This window comes from Ceratotherium simum, chromosome 18, assembly GCF_057802395.1.
Source record: "Ceratotherium simum simum isolate JZ-2026a chromosome 18, ASM5780239v1, whole genome shotgun sequence".
NCBI classification, from domain to species: Eukaryota; Metazoa; Chordata; class Mammalia; order Perissodactyla; family Rhinocerotidae; genus Ceratotherium; species Ceratotherium simum.
In genome coordinates, this window is record NC_141917.1 from 57,082,458 (window position 1) to 57,103,466 (window position 21,009).

General features: G+C 59.8%; 1 protein-coding gene across 2 annotated transcripts; it reads right to left on the reverse strand.

Annotated features, from left to right (window-relative positions):
* Positions 1-1,793: 1,793 nt before the first annotated feature.
* On the reverse strand, positions 1,794-17,503 carry B3GNT3 (UDP-GlcNAc:betaGal beta-1,3-N-acetylglucosaminyltransferase 3). 2 transcript variants are annotated; one of them, XM_087443569.1, is made up of 5 exons: positions 17,370-17,503; positions 16,000-16,134; positions 6,387-6,446; positions 4,467-5,085; positions 1,794-3,329 (listed from the first exon to the last, which is right to left on the reverse strand). In XM_087443569.1, the coding sequence occupies exons 4-5, from the start codon at positions 5,034-5,036 to the stop codon at positions 2,778-2,780; spliced, it is 1,122 nt and encodes a 373-aa protein (XP_087299695.1). In that variant the 5' UTR covers positions 5,037-5,085; positions 6,387-6,446; positions 16,000-16,134; positions 17,370-17,503; the 3' UTR covers positions 1,794-2,777. The 2 variants fall into 2 exon arrangements, with proteins under 2 accessions (XP_087299695.1, XP_004423107.2); XM_004423050.3 differs by lacking the exon at positions 16,000-16,134 and having other exon boundaries at positions 17,370-17,495.
* Positions 17,504-21,009: the final 3,506 nt, after the last annotated feature.

The window sequence follows — 21,009 nt, forward strand, 5'->3', positions numbered from 1 at the left end:
AGACCAGCCAGGGAGGGGATGGCCACATGCAGGTGTGAACCCAGGGCTCTGTTGAGGCCACAGGAGGCCTGGACCTCCCCTCACCTCTGCTCATGGTGGACACGCACCCGAGTGTCTGAATGAGTCACCAGGGACATTTATGGATCCAACCCTGACCATTCTTCTCACTTATACCCTCCCTTCATCCTGGGATGGGGATTGTATGATATGACCCCCTCATAAGAATGATAAACATTTGACTATGTGATCTGTTCACATGTGTATTCGATTGCTAAGGCTGCCGCAACAAATGACCACAAACTGAGTGGCTTAAGATAGTAGAAATTCATTCCCCCACAGTGCTAGAGGCCAGAAGTCAGAGTCAAGGGTCGGCAGGGTGGTTCTCTTTGAGAGGCACTGAGGAAAAATCTGTCCCCTGCCCCCTCCACGTTTTGGTGGCTGCCGGCAATCCTTGGCATTTTTTGGCTTATAAATGCATCACTCCAACCGCTCCTCCCTCTTCACACGGCTTTCTCTGTGTCTAATCTCCTGTCTCTTACAAGGACACTCTCTTTGGATTTGGGGCGCACCCTAACCCAGGAGGATCCCATCCCCATCCCTACCTTAATGACATCTGTGAAGACTACTGCCAAACGAGGCCACGTTCTGTGATTCCAGGCGGATGTGCACTTTTGGGGGCCACTATTCGGGCCAGCACAGCAGGGGAGCAGCACTCTCTCCAGAGGGTGAGAGGGAGCCACAGAAGGTGTGTGAGAGGGGCAGGACAGGTCAGATCTACCTGGTAGAAACCCCTGCAGCCCCACCCCACCCAGGCCTGCCTTCTCTTGCTGGGACGCTGCCTCGGCCTCCACCTCCCTTCCAACAGTCCCCACGGCAGCCACAGGGCTTCTTAAAACTTAGAAATCAATCAGCTCATTTCCTTGCTCCAAAGGTGCCACCACCCTCAAAACATTATCCCCTCACCCCAGTCCACAAGCTCCCGTGTAGCTAGCCCCCAGGACCCCATATCCCTCTTCCTCCATATCCTCTGTACTCACCCAGCTCCAGCCACGGCCTCTTCACTGCAACTCAAGTGCTCCCAGATCACCCACCTCAGGGCCTTTGCACATGCTGTGACCTCTGCCTGGAACACCCTTCTCCCGGTTCTCCCCAAGGCCATGTCCTCCTCCCTCAGGCCCCTGCTCCAATGTCACCTCTGCAGTCCCAGGCCCCTGACTGCCTGGTGAATACTCATCCTCATCGCTGTGTCCAGTGGCCTCATTTCAATTCTCTTCAAAGCTCTGACCACTTCTGGAAACTTCCTACGTGATCATTCACAGGTTGGTTTCCTTGCTCTAAGGTGGGTCAGTAGCCCCTGACCTTCCCGTGGGGCTGGGAGCAGGAGTCCAGGACGGGCACAGAGGACACAGTAAATGCACAAGAAATACTGGAAGGGCGAGAAGGAGGGAGCAAGAGGACAGCAGAACTGTGGTCCCAGTGGGAGGAGGTGAGCCAGCGGAGAGAGCGGAGGGTAGGTGGATGCGGAAGGAGTGGCCCTGTGCCTCCCTCCTGAGGCTGCTGTCACGCCAGCAGTGAGAATCAGTCTTGGGGGATATGAGCTAAGGGCAGTAGGGAGCCATAGAGGGTGTGTGAGCAGGAGCAGGAGCAGGATGAGGTCAGATACTCCTGCAGCCCCCACTCATCCACGCTGTTTTTACCGGTGTATATTTCCTACTGGAAATGAAACTTTTACAGATGGATGTAGACTGGTCTGAGTTAAAACCTATAAATCACTTAAAAAAAAAAAAACAGACTCCAGGTCTTCACAAAACATTTTATTCCCTGAGGACCCACTCCCCAGTCCTGACTTCGCCGTCAGAGGGCCCCTGCCCCTGCCCCCATGCCTATGAAGCCCAAGTGCAGACACCTGTCTGAGCCCAGCAGGGTTGGGGGTCACCCGTCTGCTTGGATCTCCTCAACCTGAAAGACACACTGGAGGGCTGTCCTGGGTCCCGAGCGCGCAGAGCCACCCAAGGCCCTGAGTCTCCCCTTCCCTGGGCACCGGGTGAGTGAGTGTGCTGGCCTCGGGTGCGTGAAGACCCCTCTGGCCCCAGGCTGATCCCTGAATTCTTGGGGAGCGCAGGTGTGGGGGCTGGGCCCTGCCAGGGATCCTGAGCTCCCAGAGCCTGAGACTGCTGGCGGCCCCCTCCTCTGCCCGACATGCCCACCATCAGGGCACCTGACACCACAAGCAGGGAGGGGTCCAGACCCGGGGAGGGGTCGAGGACAGAACGCCTCTTTCCTTGGCTGAAAAATGCTTCTCGCTTCAGCTGCATGTGGACCCAGGAGTTCCCAACGGGCCTTGACCTGTGGCCGGAACTCACCTACCATCCAACCACTGCAGGTCCGTGACCGAGGAGAGGCCAGACACTGTGCAGAGCCCAGCCCACGATCCAGGTCAGAGCTGGGAAGTGGGACCTTGATTCAAACGGGATGGATGTACCAGGAGCAGCTGGACCCTAGCAGAAGTGCTTCTGCCATTAGCTGCCATGGAACGAGACGGTCCCTCCAGCTGAGTCTGGGGAGGACAATGGAACAGGGTCTAAGCAGTACCATGTGGATTTTGAAGGATGTGTAGGAGTTCACCAGCCAGACTATTCAGTCATCAAACTCTCCCTGGCACTGCCCTATGCCTGGCCCACTTAGGGGGACAAAGGTCTCAGCTTCCTGGGGGGAGACACTACCGCTTCCTCCCGGGGTGGAGACAGGAGCCTAGAGGCTGGGGCCCCGACACCCCCTCAGTAGACCTGTGTCCGCTTGCCGCAGGCGAGATTGGGCCGGCTCAGCGCGTCCCACATCAGCAGCATCTCGTAGGGCAAGAAGCGGTGCACCAGCAGCAGCTCGCGGTAGAAACAGGGGTCAAAGGACGACGTGCGAGCCGAGGGGGCGCCGACGCCGGCCGTGCGGACGCCGCTGTGCGAGGCGGGCGCCAGCCCCTCCTGCCGCAGGCACATGCCCAGGAAGACGTCGTCGATGGGGAAGAGCTCCAGGCGGCGCGCGGCCCGGCGCAGGGCGGCCGCCGTGAAGCGCGACAGGAGGAAGCCGCCGCCCCCGCAGTAGGGCGGGTAGCGCTCCTCCGGCGTCACCACCTCGGGCACGTAGTACTTGCTCCAGGGGTCACGGATGGGGCCCACGTCGCGGATCAGGTGCCCCACGAAGAGGTGGTGGTCAGGGCTGTGGTCCCGCAGGTAGGAGACCATGTTGTCTGTGTGGGCAAAGACGTCATCGTCCCCGTTGAGCAGGAAGCTGGCGTTGGGGCACCGAGTCTCCTGCCAGCGCAGGAAGAGCACCTGCGGGCGAGGCACGGGCGGTCGGCCGCGGGGCCCTCAGCAGACAGCCGCCCCTCTCCACGCCCGTCCCCGCCTTCCAGACCGCCTCCTGAGCGCGGGGACCCGCGAGACGATATCCCGCGAGGCGCGACAGGCGCTGGGGACGCGCGACAGGCGCTGGGGACGCGCGCTACGCTGACCGCCAGCCCTCCCGACTCGGCCGGCCGAGCGCTGCCGCCGCACAGCCACGTGCGCGACCGCTGCCTCACGCCGGCCCCCGCCTCCGGGCCCCCGGGCGGGGCCGCGTCTGCCCCTGCCGCCCCCCGGCACCCGGCACCCGGCGGGGGCCAACGCTTCGTAGGTGCCGGGTTCACGCTCGTCGGGTTGGCGGTTGTCCTCTGCTTGCGCGTCCCGCCTGAGGAACACGGCGTGCCGAGCGGCTCTGGCCCTCGCCCTGCCTCCGCTCCGGCGCCACCATCAGCGCGTCTGCCCTGCCGGGCACGGGGTCCCGTGTGCGCCTCGCCTCCCACCCCTAACGCCACCCGGGAGGCAGGCGCGCTGTTCCACCCGGGTACAGGGGAGAAAAGAGAGGCTCTCCAGAGCGAGGTCACAGGGAAGCCTGTCTGTGCCTGCGACCAGGCGGACCCTGCACTGGGCGCCCCCAGCTCAGGTCCACACCCCGCTGCTCCAGCCCCGACCTGAGCGGCTCCCCGGAGCCTCCAGTTCCTCGTCTGCGCACGGGCAGGATGCTCTCCACCTCTCACGGTTCTTGTCCATCAGAAAGGTCTTTCCTGAGCCCCTGCCGCCCACACCCAGGCCTCACGCAGAGACAGAACCAGAGCGAATGAACAGGACGTGTGCTGCGCCTCCGCCCTCTCCCGACTGCGAAGGTTATTTGGGCAGCAGACGCTGCTCCAGGTGCCCATAAACACCATCCCCTGCAACCCTCACCGCAGCCCTCAGGGGCGGGTGGGTCCAACTCAGGTCCCATTTCCCTGATGAGGAAACTGAGGCACAGAGAGGGGAGGATCAGCGAAGGCGAACGGCAAGCAGGAAGCGGAGCCTGGATTCCACCCAGGCTTGTCGCCTCAGGCCTCCCCAGGGGAAGCAGGCGGCAGAGCAGGTGGGGACAGTGGGGGGGGGGCCCGGCCGGCCCACCTGCTTGAGCGTGAGGTTGAAGAAGGAGTCGTGGAAGTCCCACTGCAGGATGTCGCCGTGCGCGCGCGCCTCCATGGCCAGCAGCCGGTTGACCTTGTGGGCCTCCAGCGGGTCGGGCGCGGTGCCCACCAGGAAGAGGCGGCGCAGCGCGGCGCCCCTCACCTGGCGCTCGCGGCCCCAGGTGCGGCGCAGCAGGTCGCGGCGCTCGTAGTTGTGCGGCGAGGACTTGATGACCAGCAGCAGGAAGACGGGCGGCGCGCACTTGTCGCGCGGCGCGTCCTGCAGCAGCGGGAAGTCGCGGCAGTGCTTGTACAGCAGGAAGTCGCGCACGTGCTGCGGCTGCCCCCCGAAGGCCGGCAGCGCGGCCACCGAGGCGTTGGCCCGGCAGGGCGCGGGCGGCGGCCGCGGCGGCAGGGAGGGCCAGGCCGCAGGCGCGGGGGTGCCCGGGGGCCGCTGCGGGCTCCGGCAGGGGGCCGGCGACCCGCGCAGACCGCAGACGACGAGGAGGGCGAGGCTGCCCAGGCCCGCCGCCAGGGCCACCTCTGTCCGTGGGGGCCGCGGAAACCTCATCCTGCTTGGCGCGGGCTCGGGACGGACCGGAGAGACCCCTGGGCGGCTCCTGCGGAGAAGCACACTCCCTGAAGACCCCCGCCCGGCCGAGCGCGTCCCCGGCTCCCGGGGGCCCCGCAGCCGGCCGCAGCCGTGCAGTCGCCGAGGTTGGTAGAGTACTGAAAGTCACCCCCACTCCCCGCCCCCCCCACCGTGGTGGCTCCCACAGTTGCCCAGGCCCTGCTGGGGATTAAACAGTTACAGAGAAAACAGCGCGAGATGCCCAGACTCCGAGTGTGCCCAGACCCCACCGCCACATCCAACCTGGTCCTCCTCGTCCCTGCCTCAGGGACGGCCCAGCCCGGGGAGCCTCCCTGAGGGAGGCAGAGAACTCCTTTTCCATCAGCTGAGAGCTGCTGGGATTCACGCTGCTTCCCTTTTCACCTGCACCTCCAGGAAGCTCTGAGCTGGGCTTCTGGTGCAACCATCACCTATTCTTAACTATTTTTAATGGTCCTGTGACCAGAGCATGGCGCCCGGCTTCTCACAGACCCCTGAGGCCCAGCATGTCTCCAACAAAGCTATCTTCCTTCGTCCTTTAAAACCCATCTCAAATGGTCTGTTCTCTGGGAAGTCCTCTGACTCCTCGGGAAGAGCCCTGGTTCTCTGTTTCTCACCTCTAGCCCTATCCCCCCTTCTGGCCCAGTCCTGATCCTATGGCGGTGTCTGTGTCTGGCTTTGTCTTCCCAAGACTGGGGCTTCTTGGAGGTCCTGGCATCACCCAGCGTGAGGCAGATGTATGGGGGAAGCCAGGAGTATTTGAATGAATAAATTTATGAATAAAAGTAAACTCATTAAGTTTCTCTCTGGCAAATTCTTATTCATCCTTCAAAACCCCAGCTCTAATGTCCCCTCCTCCTGGAATCTCCCCCTCCTCCCCAGATCTAGGCAGAGCCCTTAGTCTTCTGTCCACGTCCCTTTCCCAGGCTTCCCTGGACTCCTTCAATGTCCTTTTATCTGGAAAGGTGGCATCTGTCCTGTTTTCCAGCCCTAAATTTGAGGATCTATTTTCTAGTGCAGTATCAAAGAGCTGGATTAGACTCAAAGCAGGACTTACGCATTCAGCACACACTTACTGGCTCACCCCAGAGAGCTGCAGACTCTGGAGCCCAACTCCAGGCTTTAAATCCGAATTCCACCACTTCCTGGCTGTGTGCCCTCCATACCTGGGCCTCAGAGTCCTCAGCTATAAAAGAGGTGGCTGAGCAATCCTCAACTCACAGGGCTGTGCAGGCAGGAAGGGAGCTCCCAGCCCCTGGCACCTATGTGGGCACTCAATGAGTGTTTGTTGAATGAATATTCTGCACTTACCTCAGGCCCCCTCAGGGTGTCTGTGCTGGTCTGGGCTCTCCTTGGTCTCCCCAGTGGCACCTGGAACAGTGTGTGGCAGTCAGTGGGTTCTGGGAGGGCCCCCCAGCCCAGAGAGACCCCACCCAGCTACTGCCTGGGAGCAAGGAAGAGAATGGCTTCCCGTCTCCACCTAGAGCCGCCAACAGGTGTGGGAGACGGGTACAGGGCCTCCCTCCCTGATCCACGAGGCCATCTCCCCAACGTGCCCGACCCTGTCTCTGCGCACTGCCTGGCCAAGGCCTCTCCAGCCAGATGTCTCCCCAAAATGGGGCTCAGATCCCACCCCACAGGTTCTGCTTTGTGACCTTGGGAAAGATGCTTGAGCTCTCTGAGCCTCAATGTAAAATGGAGGGAATTAACCCTATGTAAGAATGTTGTTTGGGGGATTTTAGCCTCAAGCATGCTGGGCATGGTCCTGCCTCAGGACCTTTGCACAGGCTGTTCCCTCTGCCTGATTCCCCACATTTCCACAAAGGTCCCTCCCTCACCCCTCTCATGTCCTTGCTCTTTAAACGTCGCCTTCTCAGGGAGGTCTCCTCAGGACACCTGCCCCGCTGGCAGCTTTGACTGCCTATTGTGTTCTATTTTTTCTTGCTTCCACAGCATTTTTCACTACCTCAAATACACAACAGAACTTTTAAAATGTATTATTTCTCGCCCCTCCCCCACGCGCTCCATGCAGCCCATCTTAGTCATCATTTTATCCCAGCCCCGGGCCTGCACTGGGCGCACAGCAGGTCTTCAGGAAGTGCGTGCTGAATTAATCATGAATGATGGATGCTGGACTGCACCTGAACACATTCTGACTCTCAGAATGAATTCATACATTTATACTGTGCTTCTCCCGTGCGCCAGGCACCCCCTGGGAGCGGGGGACACGATGGTGACCAGCCGCAGGGTCCCAAACGTCCCTGCCACTATGGAACTCAGACTCTCGAAGGGGAACACACAGTGAAGAGAAGCCTCATGAAATGGTACGAGGCGATGAGGGCCACAGGAAGAGATGGGGTCTGGATGACAGTCAGGCTGGGATGTGAACACACGGAGGAGCGGGCACGGCTGAGGTCTGGGGGAAAGGTCGGAGAGGAGGGAACAGCAGGTGCAAAGGCCCTGAGGCGGGAATGAGCTGGCTGGCGGAGCCCCAGCAGCTGCTGCAGGACCTGCCTGTGGCAGGGGGTGGTGTGAGGGGGTGGGGTGGGTAGGCAGAGCCTGTGTTGTTGCTGTGGCAGCCTGGGAGGGGCTGCCGGCCTGGGGTGCTGGAGGGCAGGTCTGGGAGACTCAAAAAGGCAACTCATCTTGGGATGAGACTGTGATCTGACAAATATGGCGCAAGGAGGCACTGACTCTTAGAAGGACATCTTCCTGAGCTGCAGAGGCCCGAGTCCAGGGTGGACGACAAGAAAGGAGCGTTCCGGGCCAACCTGGCAGATCCGGAGCTCCAAGGATGGGAAAAAACGTGTGAGCTGCAGGAGAAGAAGCAAGTCCTCAAAAAGAAAGTCAGACTGAAGGAGGCCGCAGCCCTCTCCTGGGCCACACCGGCAGCCGGAAGTCCACGGACAGACGCTGGAGGACAGGGGTGCGCTTGGGAACCCAGCTCCGGGGCAAGGGACACCTGCGTTCAGGACCTGTGAGAACCGAGAGGGTCATTCACCCCGGCCCCAGATGCAGTTTTGAGTCTAAATGAGGATTTTCAAAGGGAGGCGGTTCTGCCCCCAGGCGACATTTCTGGTGTCACCACCCGCCAGGGTGGAGACGAGAGACTGCTAATAGCATTGAGAGGGCGGAGGCCACAAACTAACATCCTGTAGGGCGCAGGAAGGGCCCCGCCAGAGAAGATAATCAGCCCAAATGTCACTAGCGTCAAGGTTGAGAAATCCTGGTCCACACGGCCCGGACCCTGGACTGGAGAACTCAGGAGCGGCTCCCAGAGGGCAGTCAGGGACGAACAAGGAAACTAGACATGGGTGGGGGCGCAGAAGTGGCCACCCCAAAGTGTGTTTCTTTGGTTTGATTGTTTTTAGGGACAAAAGACCCTGAAAGAGACTTTGACCTTCCCCCTAACTGCCTAAAACAGCTTCAGAGGGAAGACGTTCCAGGCGGGGCCGCCCGCGGGGACCGAGGCTAACGAGTGCCGTGGACGTGGACAGGAGGGCCCAGCCCTCGCTCTGATCCGAGTTCTGGCTCTCAGGGGCGCCGGCCGCAGAGGGCCCAGCAAACATCTGTCTTCCAAACGTTGGCTTTTCCGTCTCCATGGGAATTGCCTTCCCCCACTTTGAAGTCCCAAACCACAACCCTCAACATTCTCCTTGTCTTTAGCTGAAGACAGTGTTTCAAGTGGCGGCCTTGGCCATTTTGGCAAGTGACTCAAGTTTCCTGGTTTTCTCCCAGGTTTACATGTTATTAAACTTTGATTTTCTCCTGTTATTCTGTCTCATGTCAATTTAACTCTTAGACCAGCCAGAAGGACCTAGAGGGCAGAGGAATTGTTCTTCCTCCCCTATCTAACTTCATCATATGGAGTATTTATGAGATTTATATTTATATATTCCATTATAATATATATTCCATTTATTAAATGGAAAGTCAAACCTAAATGGCCAAGGATCAGTTCACTGAGAATGTGTTTTGTAAGTTCCAAACAAGGGATCGAAAGGAAAGGAAGATCCTTCAGCAAATACGAATATTTACAACTCAGCCAAACGTGGGCCTGGGGCGGGGGGAAGGCGTGAGAAGTGCTAAAACAATCAATGGCTCATATTACTGGGATCAGGGTGTCAGGACAAAACGCAACCTCTTGGGGTGGCCATTTGGTTTTAATCAGTTCCATTAATGCCTATCTTTTCCATTGCATTTTTCTTTCTCGTTTATTTATCAGAACTCTTTGCACATGAGACACCCTTTGTTGGCTACCTGCATTCCCAACTTTTTCCCCCCAGGTCTGTGGTTTCTCTAAATGGAAGGATCCCACAGCTATTTCACTCTCCCAGCCCCTAGGAGCCTCCTGATTGGGGTCTGAGAGCTCAAGTTGGGGGCAGGGGAGGGAGGCTTGCTCCCCCTCCTCCTATGTTAGACCTCTACTAATGCACCCAACATTTCTTCCCTTTTCCACCCACCAAGGCCCCCGTTGTTAACTCATGGCCCCTTAAAACCTCAAGCAGGAAATGTTGCCATCCTCACAACATCCCACATCCGGGCTAGTCTGAGAAGGCACCTCCAGGCCTCCCTTTCAGCGAGCTTGAGAGGGCCGAGGATGCACTGGCCCAGCAAATCTTGCCGGGCACCCCCATGGACTCTGCCACAGGTAGTCACCATCCTGTCCTGAGGGGTCTTACTGTCCGAAGGGGCTGGAACCCCACACTTGCTGTGGGAGATGCTGGAGGGGCTCGGCTTTGCCAGGGAGGGGACATCTCTTGGTGTCTTGGGCTTCCTCCAAGAGACTGAGCAGCAAGTCCGGGGGCCATCGACTTTGCTGGTCGATGAGACGCCCCTCTCAGGCCTGCGTCCGATTCCCTGGCCCCTACCCAAGACTCTGCTGTCCACCCTACAGGTCTCACTGTAAGACAGAATGCCGGGACTTTCTGAGGCATTCGGGGGCCTGAATAACTCAGGGGAATCACCACCCCCATTTTATAGAGGGGGAAGCAGAGCTCAGGGAGGTGGCCCAAGGTGGCCCAGAGGGCGCCACTCGTTACCACAGCAACAACCCACTTTGTCTCCTGGTCTCCAGCCCTGAGAAGGGTCTCAGCAGCTCTTAATCCAAAACACACCTATGATAACCGTTCAGTCATTCAACACAGGTTATAGGGAACCTGAGAAGCCTCAGCTGTGGGCCTGGCCGATCAGAAGCCCCGATCTGGGGGAGACAGAGCCAGACATCTGTGGGATCAGGGCTGGGCCAAAAGAAGGAACCAGGATATTGAAGCTGAGGCTTTGAAGGATGCATAAGAGTTTACCAAGGGGAGGTCAGATGGAGGAAGAGCAAATGCAAAAGCATGGAGGGGAAGGAAAACAAGGCCCATTCAAGGAACTGCATCGTAGTTTATCTTGCTGAAAAGTGGAATTTGGAGAGATGGTGCTTTCTGAGGCTAGAGGGTGGGGCCAGACCCCGTAAAGACCTTGAACGCCAGGTTGAGAGGTGGGGCTGTCCCCTGGGGGCCGTGGAGGGTGTGCAGCAGGAGCAGAGAGAGCAGATTCCTTTGCTCTGAGTGGACCCTGGCGAGTCGCTTCCTCTCTGGAAGGAAGACTTGCTGTTTGGAGCCTGTTTCCTTTTAGGCCAAGGGAGGACTGAGGCCCTGCACACCCGCACACCATGGGGTCCCCTGCGATTGTGCCTCAAAGGGCTGGGCACACTCTGGCTGTGTGGTGACACCTCAGTGGCCTTGGCTCACTGTCGCGGCTCCTTCGGTGCCCCAAGATTCCCTGCTTCCAGATGGGGCCCCGAGGCTCAGCGTGAAGCAGGGCTGGAGCCCAGAGCGCCGGCAGGTGGGGTCACCCGGGGCTTCCCCGCCCAGACCTCGGAGCCTTCCGGAATCCGTCACAAGGAACCACACGCCAGATACGTGACAGAGCAGAGACCTGGGGCCCTGGTGGGCCAGTGTCCACAGCCGGGCCACCCCAGGTGCAGGCGGGCAAGTGGGCCCACGCCAGGCACGAGGCCAATCCTTCCACCCGCTGCACTGACCCACGGCTGCGGGGTGTCTATTGAGCACCTACTGTATGCAGGGCATTGGGGATGCAGCCATGGCCACGCCAGCCCCTCTCTTACCATATTAACATGTGAAGAAGTGATTAGCTTAGTGGCAACTGTGACAAATGCTGTTTTAGGAGGAAGGGTCGGGGGCCGGCCTGGTGGCGTAGTGGTTAAGCTCGCACACTCCGCTTTGGCAGCCCGGGGTTCGCTGGTTTGGATCCTGGGGGCAGACCTACTCACTGCTCATCAAGCTGTGCTGAGGCGGTGTCCCACACAGAACTAGAAGGACCTACAACTAGGAAATACAACTATGGGGGCCGGCCCGGTGGCGCAGCGGTTAAGTGTGCACTCCACTTTGGAGGCCCGGGCTTCGCAGGTTCAGATCCCAGGCACGCACCGACACACCCCTTGTCAGGCCATGCTGTGGCGGCGTCCCATATAAAGTGGAGGAAGATGGGCACAGATGTTAGCCCAGGGCCAGTCTTCCTCAGCAAAAAGAGGAGGATTGGCATCAGATGTTAGCTCAGGGCTGATCTTCCTCACACAAAAAAAAAGGATATACAACTATGTACCGGGGCTTTGGGGAGAAAAAAGAAAAAAGAAGATTGGCAACAGATGTTAGCTCAGGTCCAATCTTCCTCAAAAAACAAACAAAGAAAACAAAAGCATTTGCTATAAGAAGGGAGGGTCCATGGGGGGACTGGACCCGCCCGGGGACATCCTGAAGGATGATGGGAAATCACCTGGGCAGAGCCCTGGAGGGAAGGGCATTCTCGGCAGAGGGCACAGCAAGAGCACTTTGCCTGAGGGGGACACAAGTTTCGGGAGCTGAAGGCAGAGAGAGGAGGCCAGAGTGGCTGGAGCAGACGGAGAGGAGGCAGACGCTGGCGGGGTTGTCAGACATGCCGGGGGGCCGGGAACGACAGGGGGCAGACCATGAAGAACCTCTTATGCTGCATGTGAGGAGCAATGGGGAGCCATGGAGGGTGTGTGAGCAGGGGAGGGCCAAGATTGGCTTATATTTTTAACAAGTCCCCTGTGGCCACTGAGGAAGAAGGGACAATAAAGGCAGGAGCAGAGGCCAGGCAGCAACCAGGTGGAAGAATGTGGGGGTCTGGACAAGGGCCGGCGGGGAGAGTGTAGGCAAGTGAGTGGGTTCAGAAAAATATGATGAAGGGAGTTGTCAGTGTTTAGAGCCTGGGTGTGGGGAATGGACAAGGAAGGACTGGGGGAACAGAATGTGAGAAGCCCCTGAGCCTTTCACATGGGGACGTTATGGGGCAGCGGGTGACCCAGGTGTGGTGTCTGGGCCAGAGCCCTTGTTTATAATGGCAGGTGAACCAGGAAGGCCTGCCAGACATCGGATGGATCAGCATATCCGTCTAGTGCTTGCACGTGGCAGCACCTCCTCTGCGCGCCACCCTACAGACCGGACACAGTGTCACCGTGGACAGTCACAGCAGTGCCGTGCGGGCTGACTCTTGGGACCCTCCCTAGCTCCCCTGCAGATTCTGCTCAGGGCTGCCTGCCTTCCCTGCCCAGGTGCCATTTTGCCATCACTCAGAGCCCACTTCCTCCACCGCACACAGAGTCACCTGTTTTTGTCAGCCAAGACCCAAGAGCCTCGTCGTGGGGTGTGGTACCAGATGTGGTATCTCTCGGCCCCGGTCCTGCCCCCCAATCTCTGCCCTGTTTGTCCGTTCCGGCCACCCCAGCCTTTCCACGGCTCCTAACACAAGGCTTGACCCTGCCACCCCCTTGTCCCTGCCACTCCCTCTGCCTGGGACTCCTGTTCCTCCCCGGCTCTCCCTGATCTTTACATGCAGCCCAACGTCCCCTCCGGAGAGAGGCCCCAACCCCCAGCCGAAGCGCCCGCTTGACCCGCTTCTCTGCGCAGCTCTCGCCAGCCCCGGGCACCGGGACCCCGCACGTCTCTCCTGGCTGCTCCCCAACCAGCCTGGGGCCCCAGAGGTGGGGCCGGGCCTCTTGTCCCCAACAGCTATGTCCCCACGTGACACTCACTGGTGTTTGTTGCGTGAGGGAAAGATACTAACGATGACCCACAAATCGGCCATTTCCTCCTGCCTCCTTTCAGCCCAACCCCTCGGGAGGCAACAGCTGCCGGTCACCGGGCCGGGCAGCCCTTGGAGGACGCGGGCGATGCGGTCAGCAGGCACCTGCATGGAGCTGAGGGGCAGGACTGAGAGGCACTGAATACCCAAATACTCCTGATGTGCTGAAGAGCCAAATATCCACAGCACAGGAACATTCGTGATGATTTAATGAGCCAGGAGCATCGACCATTAGCGAGGTTACTGAATATTAATGACCCACTGGATATGCAGGGGGCGCCCAGGATTTATAACCCACGAAGTAGTCAATCGTCACAACGTAGCAATCAACGGCTGCAAGGTACATTCGTGGTGCATGAATGAATAGTAACATCATCACAACGAATATGAACAAAGCTCTAAACGGTCCGGAGGCACCACGATACAGATCACTGAATATTCATGACTCATATATACATGGTGATAAATATTAATAACATGCTGAATATTAATAAGACACTAGATGTACAGAAAAGGCTGACCACTCAGCAGAATCAATCTGTGGCCCCCGTGGGGAACAGAATTCCGGCCCCACACCCTCTGCCTACACCCCCAGCTGACAGCCAAGGCCTGGCAGGGTCCCAGGCTCGTGTGGCTGCAGGCACCTCTGTCTCAGGCTGTTCTTGTCATCGGCCCTCGGGAGGCCAGGGAGGCAGCAAGGCTGAGACACACGGGGGCCTGAGGATGTCACACGACCCAGGCGGCCTCTCAGGGCCTGGACGTGGCCCCCGCCCTCCACTCTGTGCTCTTTCCAGACCGGAGGGGCCTGCCTGACACTGCCCTGGAGGCCCCCTCACATCAACGTTCCCACTTTCCAGATGAGGAAGCCAAGGCGCAGAGACAGCGAGTCCGGGACCCTCTCCAGGCCCCTCCCCACCAGCCCTGGGGACCCTCAGCCTGGGCACCCCAACCCGCCCGCTGCTGGGTCTGTCTCCAAACCGGGGAAACCAGGGCTCGCCCTCCCCTCGCCCGCAGGACTGCGAAAGCCAGTGCTCTGGTGGCGGCCCCTGAGGAGGCACGTCCTGACCCAGCCACGGCGCATCCGCGAAGCTGGCGCAAGGAGCTGGGCACCCGGCCTCGGCATCCTTGTGAACATCAGCATCAACCGCATGGTCACCGCTCCCGCCCTTCCCACCAACCCTCGGCTGGCATTCGACGGGGGCGTGGAACATTCTGGGGCTGCCATAAGGCAAGGTGAGAGGGGGTGACGGGAGAACACTATTCGTGTGCGTAACGCCCTGCGTCCTGAGAAAGGCTGGAGGGCCAGCAGTGGCCTTGCCGGCAGTCACACATTCACCCAGCGCCACAGTGAGATCATCAAGGCGCCAGCTGCCAGGTCTCTCGCACGCTTGACTGCTCTGAGCAAGGGCCTAGGCTCTGGGCACACAGCCAAGACGACGGGGAGAAATGCCCTGCTCGAGGGGCTGACGCACTAACGGGGGACAGAGAGACAGTGAACCAGACAATTTTCTGGAGCAGAGTAAGTTCCAGGGTTACGCAGACTCAAGCCCGGGAGTTGGGGGACCTGCAGGAGAGGGTATGAGCCCCCGGCCTGAGGATGAGCCCTGCGATTTTCACTGAGCCTCCCGGGGGGCCCCCTGGCTCCAGTTCCCAGGTGGGCGAGCTGGGCACAGAGAGGGCACCCATGTACCAGAGGTCACACAGCCAACCAAGGCAGAGGAGCGTTGGTGGGACTTGAACCCCGACCTGCTGGACCTCAGTGGTTCGTACCAGCTTGGCCTCCCAGTAACAAGAGGCTAGTCCCGTTTTACAAGACGCACAAGGTGCTTCTGTAAATAGAAACAAAGAAGGAAAAGCCCAGTAAAGATAATTCTTCAGGAAGGCTCATTAGGGCCAGACCCTGCTGTAGGAAAACCCTGTGTGCGGGTGGATTTCATGCAGACCTAAGCCCGGCACTCACACTGGGAGCGCCTGGGTGTGGAAGCGGGCTGGGCAGAGGCAGAGTAACACTTCCCCTTCAGTCCTCTGCTTGCAGGTCCCAGGGCTGTCACAATGACTCATTGAAGAGCTGGCCCTCCCCCACCGAATAAACTGCCCGGGCTTCCTGGTACCGGTCCCGGAAGGGATCTGTGGCTGGACGGAGGCCCCCGGTTAAATGCCAGCCCTGCCCCAGCTGAGTGTCAAAGGGCATCCCTGGGCCCATTTCCTAGACGGGGAAACTGAGGCTGGGGGAGGCAGGCCGTGCATTCCAGTCCGCCCTCCAACTCTTCCCAAGATCCAGGGCTGATGGGGGAACTGAGGCCTCCTGAAGGACCCCCCACCTTCAGGCTGGCCAAGGCCCTCCTCCAGGCCTGGTATTTAGAGACACAAAATCTTGACCACATGATTTGTCTCACGCAAAGATGACTGTCATGAGTGAGAACACAACGAGCTGCATAGTCGGGATGAGAGTTTACCTGCCAGGTCCTGCCTGCGGCCTTTCCATCCTCTGCTCATCTACACTCCACACCTGCACTTTTATGGCTAGGGAAACTGAGGCACAGAGAGGTCAAGGAACTCATTCAAGGAAGGTCAACTGGGAGCCCAGTCTCTTCCTTTAACCACCACCTGGTGGGGCTTCCTTTAGTTTGCTATGTTGGTAGTGAGACCACCATCATGAGGGGGCAATCAAGCTGAGCAAGACTCCCATCAGGAGGAGGGCCCACAACGAGCCTTCTCCCTGGCTCATGGGGGTTGGGGGTACAAGTCGTTGCCCCATTCTGGGTCTTAGAGGCAGGTGGCAGGAAGAGAAGGCCGGCTGGTGACACCTTACCTCCTCCTCCTGGGCTGAGTCCCTGGGTCAAGCAGGCTTGTCTGGATTCCCTGAGCTCTGGCCTGGAGCAGAGAAGCTCTGAGGCGCCCTCTTGTTTCCTCCACACCCAGAGTACCTGTCAGGAATTGCTGCACCCTGGGGGTGAGGGAGAGGGGAAAGGAGGGGTCCGGGCCGGGCTGCGCAAACATGAGCTGCCCCGCTCCGCCAGCGGGGCCCCACTGCCAGCCGCAGGGGCCACACCTCTTCCTCCGGACTCCTCAGCCCGCCTGGCGCGGCGGCAGCCTTGGGAAGTGACAGGGCGGTGGCAGGGATGGGTGGCTGCAGGGCTGGCCCCAAATCCAGCCAGCTCCCCCTGGGCCCTGAATCCCAGATCTGGACTACAGGAGACCCAAGCGGGGTAGCCTCGGTTTCCCCATCCGAAAAGTAAGCGGCCATGAAAAAAATCTGACCCAGAACCTGGAAAAGCTCTGAGGACAGAACTGTGAGGAGGAGGAGGATTCCTATTAACACAGTTACCGGAGGCCGACGTCCCGGCAGCGCTGAGAGGCCGCGCTGCTCGGCTATTTCACCTTCACCACAGTCCCGCCCAGGAGTCCCAGCCCACAGACAGAAACAGGCTCAGAGGTCTAACGTCACTCGCTCGAGGGCCTGCAGTGGCCAGAACTCCCATCATAACACCCCCTCACGGAAGCCGGGTGCCGTCCTGTCTCATGGAGGGGAAACAGGTGCTCAGAGACCAGGAGCAACCTGCCCCAGCCACACAGCCACGCGCTGGAGGGCAGGGACCTGACCCCCCGGGGGGAAGCCGGGAGCTGCGTCCTTAGGTGGACGGCTGGCTCGGCGCTTCGCAGAGCAACGGGGAGAGGCGGGGAGTCAGCGGTGGTTCCCTCAAGAAACGATAATAAACCCAACCTGGGAACCCGAGTGCTGTTCCTGCCCAGACTCTCCCAATCAGAGCGCTAACAATCTCAACAATAACGACGACAGTAATAGTAATGGCCAGAGCGCCCTCCATTCCTCGGTTCCTATCCCGCCCTGTCCTGAGAGGAGGCCAGGGGTCCAGGGTCACCTCACTGTGCGCATCGCTGTGCCAGGACAGACCCCCAGGTGGCCTTGGTCACCGCCCACCCTCTAGGCGTGTGGGGGGCTTTCCTCCGCCGGCCCTCGCCGGCCTCGGAGACGCTGGCTGCTACTATTTCCGACGGGGGAGGGCAACGCGGTTACTGAGACCGGGGGCGCCAGGACCTCCGGCGTCTCCAGGGTGAACGCTGTGGAGACCGACCCCAGGGACTTGCAGGCGCTTCCCCGGAGCCCCGACTCCCCCCACCACTACGGGGGCCGCCAGACCCTCAGGGGCCCCCGACACTCACCCGCAGACAAGGGCCCGGCCCTCTCGCCCGGCAGCAGAGGAAGGCTCACCCGCGCGCGAGCCCCGCCCGGCCCCTCGCCCAGCCCGCAGCGTTTCTAGGTGGCCCGAGGCTCCCCCGCCGGCCCCTCCCTTCCTCCCTCCCCGGCCCCGCCTCTTCCCCTCTCCGGGCCGCGCCGGCCGCCCCCGCCTGGGTCCGGGCCCCCGCCAGAGAGTGAGCTCCCCGCGGCCGGAGATGTGCAAGCAGCGCCTTCCCAGCGCCGGCACAGGGCGTTGCGCAGCGCCGGTCCCACGTGTGTTCGACCAAGAAATGATTGAAGGGGACAGGGAGGCGGGTGGAACCCAGTAGTTCTTCGGGTCTCTGTAGGGCGTTCGAAGATTCCAGAACCCGAACACCTGTCCTGAGCCCACTGACGTCGGATGTCGCGGGCTGGCATTCGGAAACGTTCTGGAAGTTGCGGGGCGGATTTGAAGATTCTTGGGGTTGGTGAAGATTCGAATCCTGCCCTGTGCTGCGTCTGACTCTCCAGAAGTTTCCAGCCTTGACGCACTGGGGTCAGGAGCCTGGGGTGGAGGAGATCCGAGTCCACAGGGGTGAGCCAGGCGGTGGTTTGAGCCACCCCTTCCTCTTTCATCCCTGTTTCTTCCCGAGGAGGAAAAGGAGGCCGGTCCTGGTGGTGCCTCAGTTTCCTCATCTGTCAAATGGAGGCGCTCAGCCCCGGCTCCTCCAGCTAGGAGAGGTCAGCGCAGAAGGAGTGCAGGATGGACACTGCGGGTGTGGAGGGCCATTGCAGGAGATGTCGCTGCATCGATTGGGGACACTTGAGGCCGCGGTGGCAAGCGCACCTGCTGCCACACACACTCAGACTTCGGAGCCTGTTGAGGCCGATTCTCCCCTTGCGAGTGTCAGCGCCTCGGCTGAAGTTCAAGACCCTTGAGTGCTCCGTGGGGCCCCCAGAGTTTCCTGAGTTCACGGGCACGTGAAGGAGCCAGAATGAGACGCCGCTCCAATGGCTGGGGCCCGCCCATCCCTCACGCCAGGCCTAGGCCCCCTCCTGTGTCCTCATTGGGGCCCGCCCATCCCTCACGCCAGGCCTGGGCCCCTTCCTGTGTCCTCATTGGGGCCCGCCCATCCCTCACACCAGGCCTGGGCCCCTTCCTGTGTCCTCGCCTAGAAACTGGAACCTTGCGGCAGCCTCATCCGGAGCTCAGAGCACTGGGAGGGGACTGCTCAGTGGAGGAAGTGAGCTCGAGACACGCCGAGCCTGCTGCTGGGGGAAACTGAGGCTTGCCAGGTCAGAAGTCGGAGGCACAGAGACCACCGGAGTGGCTCCTAAAGCTTCCAGGGTGGGTTCTGGCGCCTGGCCCGGGCTCAGATCTGGACTAGAATTATCATCTGACCCAGCAATTCCGTTCCTGTCTACCTGAAAGAATTGAAAATAGGTGCTCCAGCAAATCCTTGTACACAGTGTTCAGCAGCATGATTCACGGTGGCCCAAAGCGGGGAACAGCTGAAGCGTCCATCAACGGATGATGGATGAACAGAATGTGGTCCATCCACACAGTGGAATAGCACTCAGCCATAAAGAGGACTGAAGCCCTGACTCATGCTACAATGTGGACAAACCTCAAAACCTCATGCTGCGAGAGAGAAGCCAGATGCAAAAGGCCACGCAGTGTGTGATCCCATTTACAGGAAATGTCCAGAACAAGCAAATCCAGAGAGACAGAAAGCAGGCTACTGGGTGCCAGGGCCTGGGGCTGGGGTAGGAGGGGGATGGAGAGTGACTGCTCATGGGGATGGGGTCTCCTTTTGGGGTGATGGGAATGTTCCGGAACTAGATAGAGGTGATGGTTGCACAACATTGTGAATGTGCTAGATGCCACTGAATTGTGCACTTTAAATGATTAATCTTCTGTTATGTGAATTTTACCTCAATTAAAAAAAAATCCCAATTAGGTCACTCACCAGCTGGGGGTGGCCTCTGGCCCGAGATCTAATGGCTTTGTGCCCCAAAGTGAGGTTTTGGGGCCTCCCAGGTGCAGGAGACCAGGGCATCGTAAACCGCTGAATGACAGCCCCGCCAGCCAAACGGGTGCTGCCCTCCCCCAGGGCTCAGCCTCCCCAGGTGGGCACATGGTGCACCAGCTCTGGAAGGCCAAGGCGGGCCATCAGAGGCCATGCTGGGAGGGCCTCACTCGTGACAGGCAGACAGCAATGAGAGCCCGAGGGAGGTCCCGTTTCCTGCCAAGAACCAAACCCATGTGACGCCTGGAGCCGAGGTGGGGCAGCAGACACGCCCGGCCCTTGGCCCTCGGCCTGGAGGTGGCACTCCAGCCACTCAGCCATGTGCGACCAGCAGGGGACCATCTTAGAGGACCAAAGCCACTGAGCATGCACGCACGCACACGTGTGTGCAAAGACTTGGGATGGAGGGGACACTCCACAGGACGGGACGTTTGATTCCGGCTCCTTTACAGGGCCCTCGAGCCCAGGGAACCACAGGGCCCCACGGGGGTGGCTGTGAACTTGCAGGGAGGGGCTGAGGCCCCGCAAGGCAGGGACCCCTCCATGGGCTCCGGGTCCTAGCGCTGCTCCTGCATGAGGTGGGAGCTGCGTGTGCTGGAGCCACCACTGCCTGAGTGCCCCCGTTTGACACCGCAACGCGTGCGCCAAGCTGAGGACGCTTCTAGACCTCTCCCAACTAGAGGATCCCCCGTGTCCCAGACAGGAACCTGAGGCACAGCCAGCCCCCTCTCTGGAGGACAGGGTGGGAGGATCAGAGACGGCAGGCCCAACCCTGCTCCTGCTTCCCATGCCCCATCCGGCCCCGGCCTGTCCCTGGGATCTGCACAGCCTCAGGACCAGGCACCCAAGGTCCCCACATGTCCCCCGGGACCCAGAACTGTCCATCGAGCTCAGACCTCCTCCTCACCACAGTCTGCTGTCACACCTGTCCTGGGTCCCCCTCAGGCCATCCCTTGCCCACCTGCACTGGGGCCCACCCTCCACCCCAGGCCCTCAACACACTGAAAAGGCCAGTATTGCTGAACCAGGCTCGCTGTGAAGCATGCGACCTCCCCACAGCCACCCAGTGAGTGGGGTTACAGATGAGGAAACTGAGCCCCAAGAGGTCAAGTTACTTGCTCAAAATCACATAGCCACTGGTCGCCAAGCAGGCTCTAACTCCAGTCTTTTGACTTCATAGCCTAATGGCTTTCAAGAGCTTTTTCCTGCTAACAGTGATGTCCCTACTGCCTGGAACACAGTACATGCTCAGTCAACGTCTGTGAGTCGACTAATTGCTTTCTCATGGAACCCACAACTCACCATCTCTTTGCCTGGGATGCCCAGCCCCATCTTACAAACTCCTACTCACACCTCAAAGCCCCATTTATAATGCCCCCTCCTTAGGAAGTCTTCTGACACCCCCCTCTGGGTTCCTCTAGTCTTCATCCCTTCCACCAGCCCAGCTCTGAGCCCACAGGACTAGAGGTGTCCATGGGGCTGGGGGTGTCCAGGTCTGGCTTTTTCTCCCCCAATATCGCCCTGCACAGGCTAGGGGTCGGGAAGGGTATGGGGAACGTTACGGATATTAGCTCTCCCCCACCCATCCGTCTACTCTTCCTCCCCTCTCTGGCGA

Excerpts from the sequence above, each read along its gene's own strand:
- B3GNT3 (XM_087443569.1), bottom strand. The coding sequence starts at position 5,036 with ATGAGGTTTCCGCGGCCCCCACGGACAGAGGTGGCCCTGGCGGCGGGC. Across the intron at positions 3,330-4,466 it reads TCAACCTCACGCTCAAGCAG|GTGCTCTTCCTGCGCTGGCA; the intron begins GTGGGCCGGCCG and ends CCTCGCCCGCAG.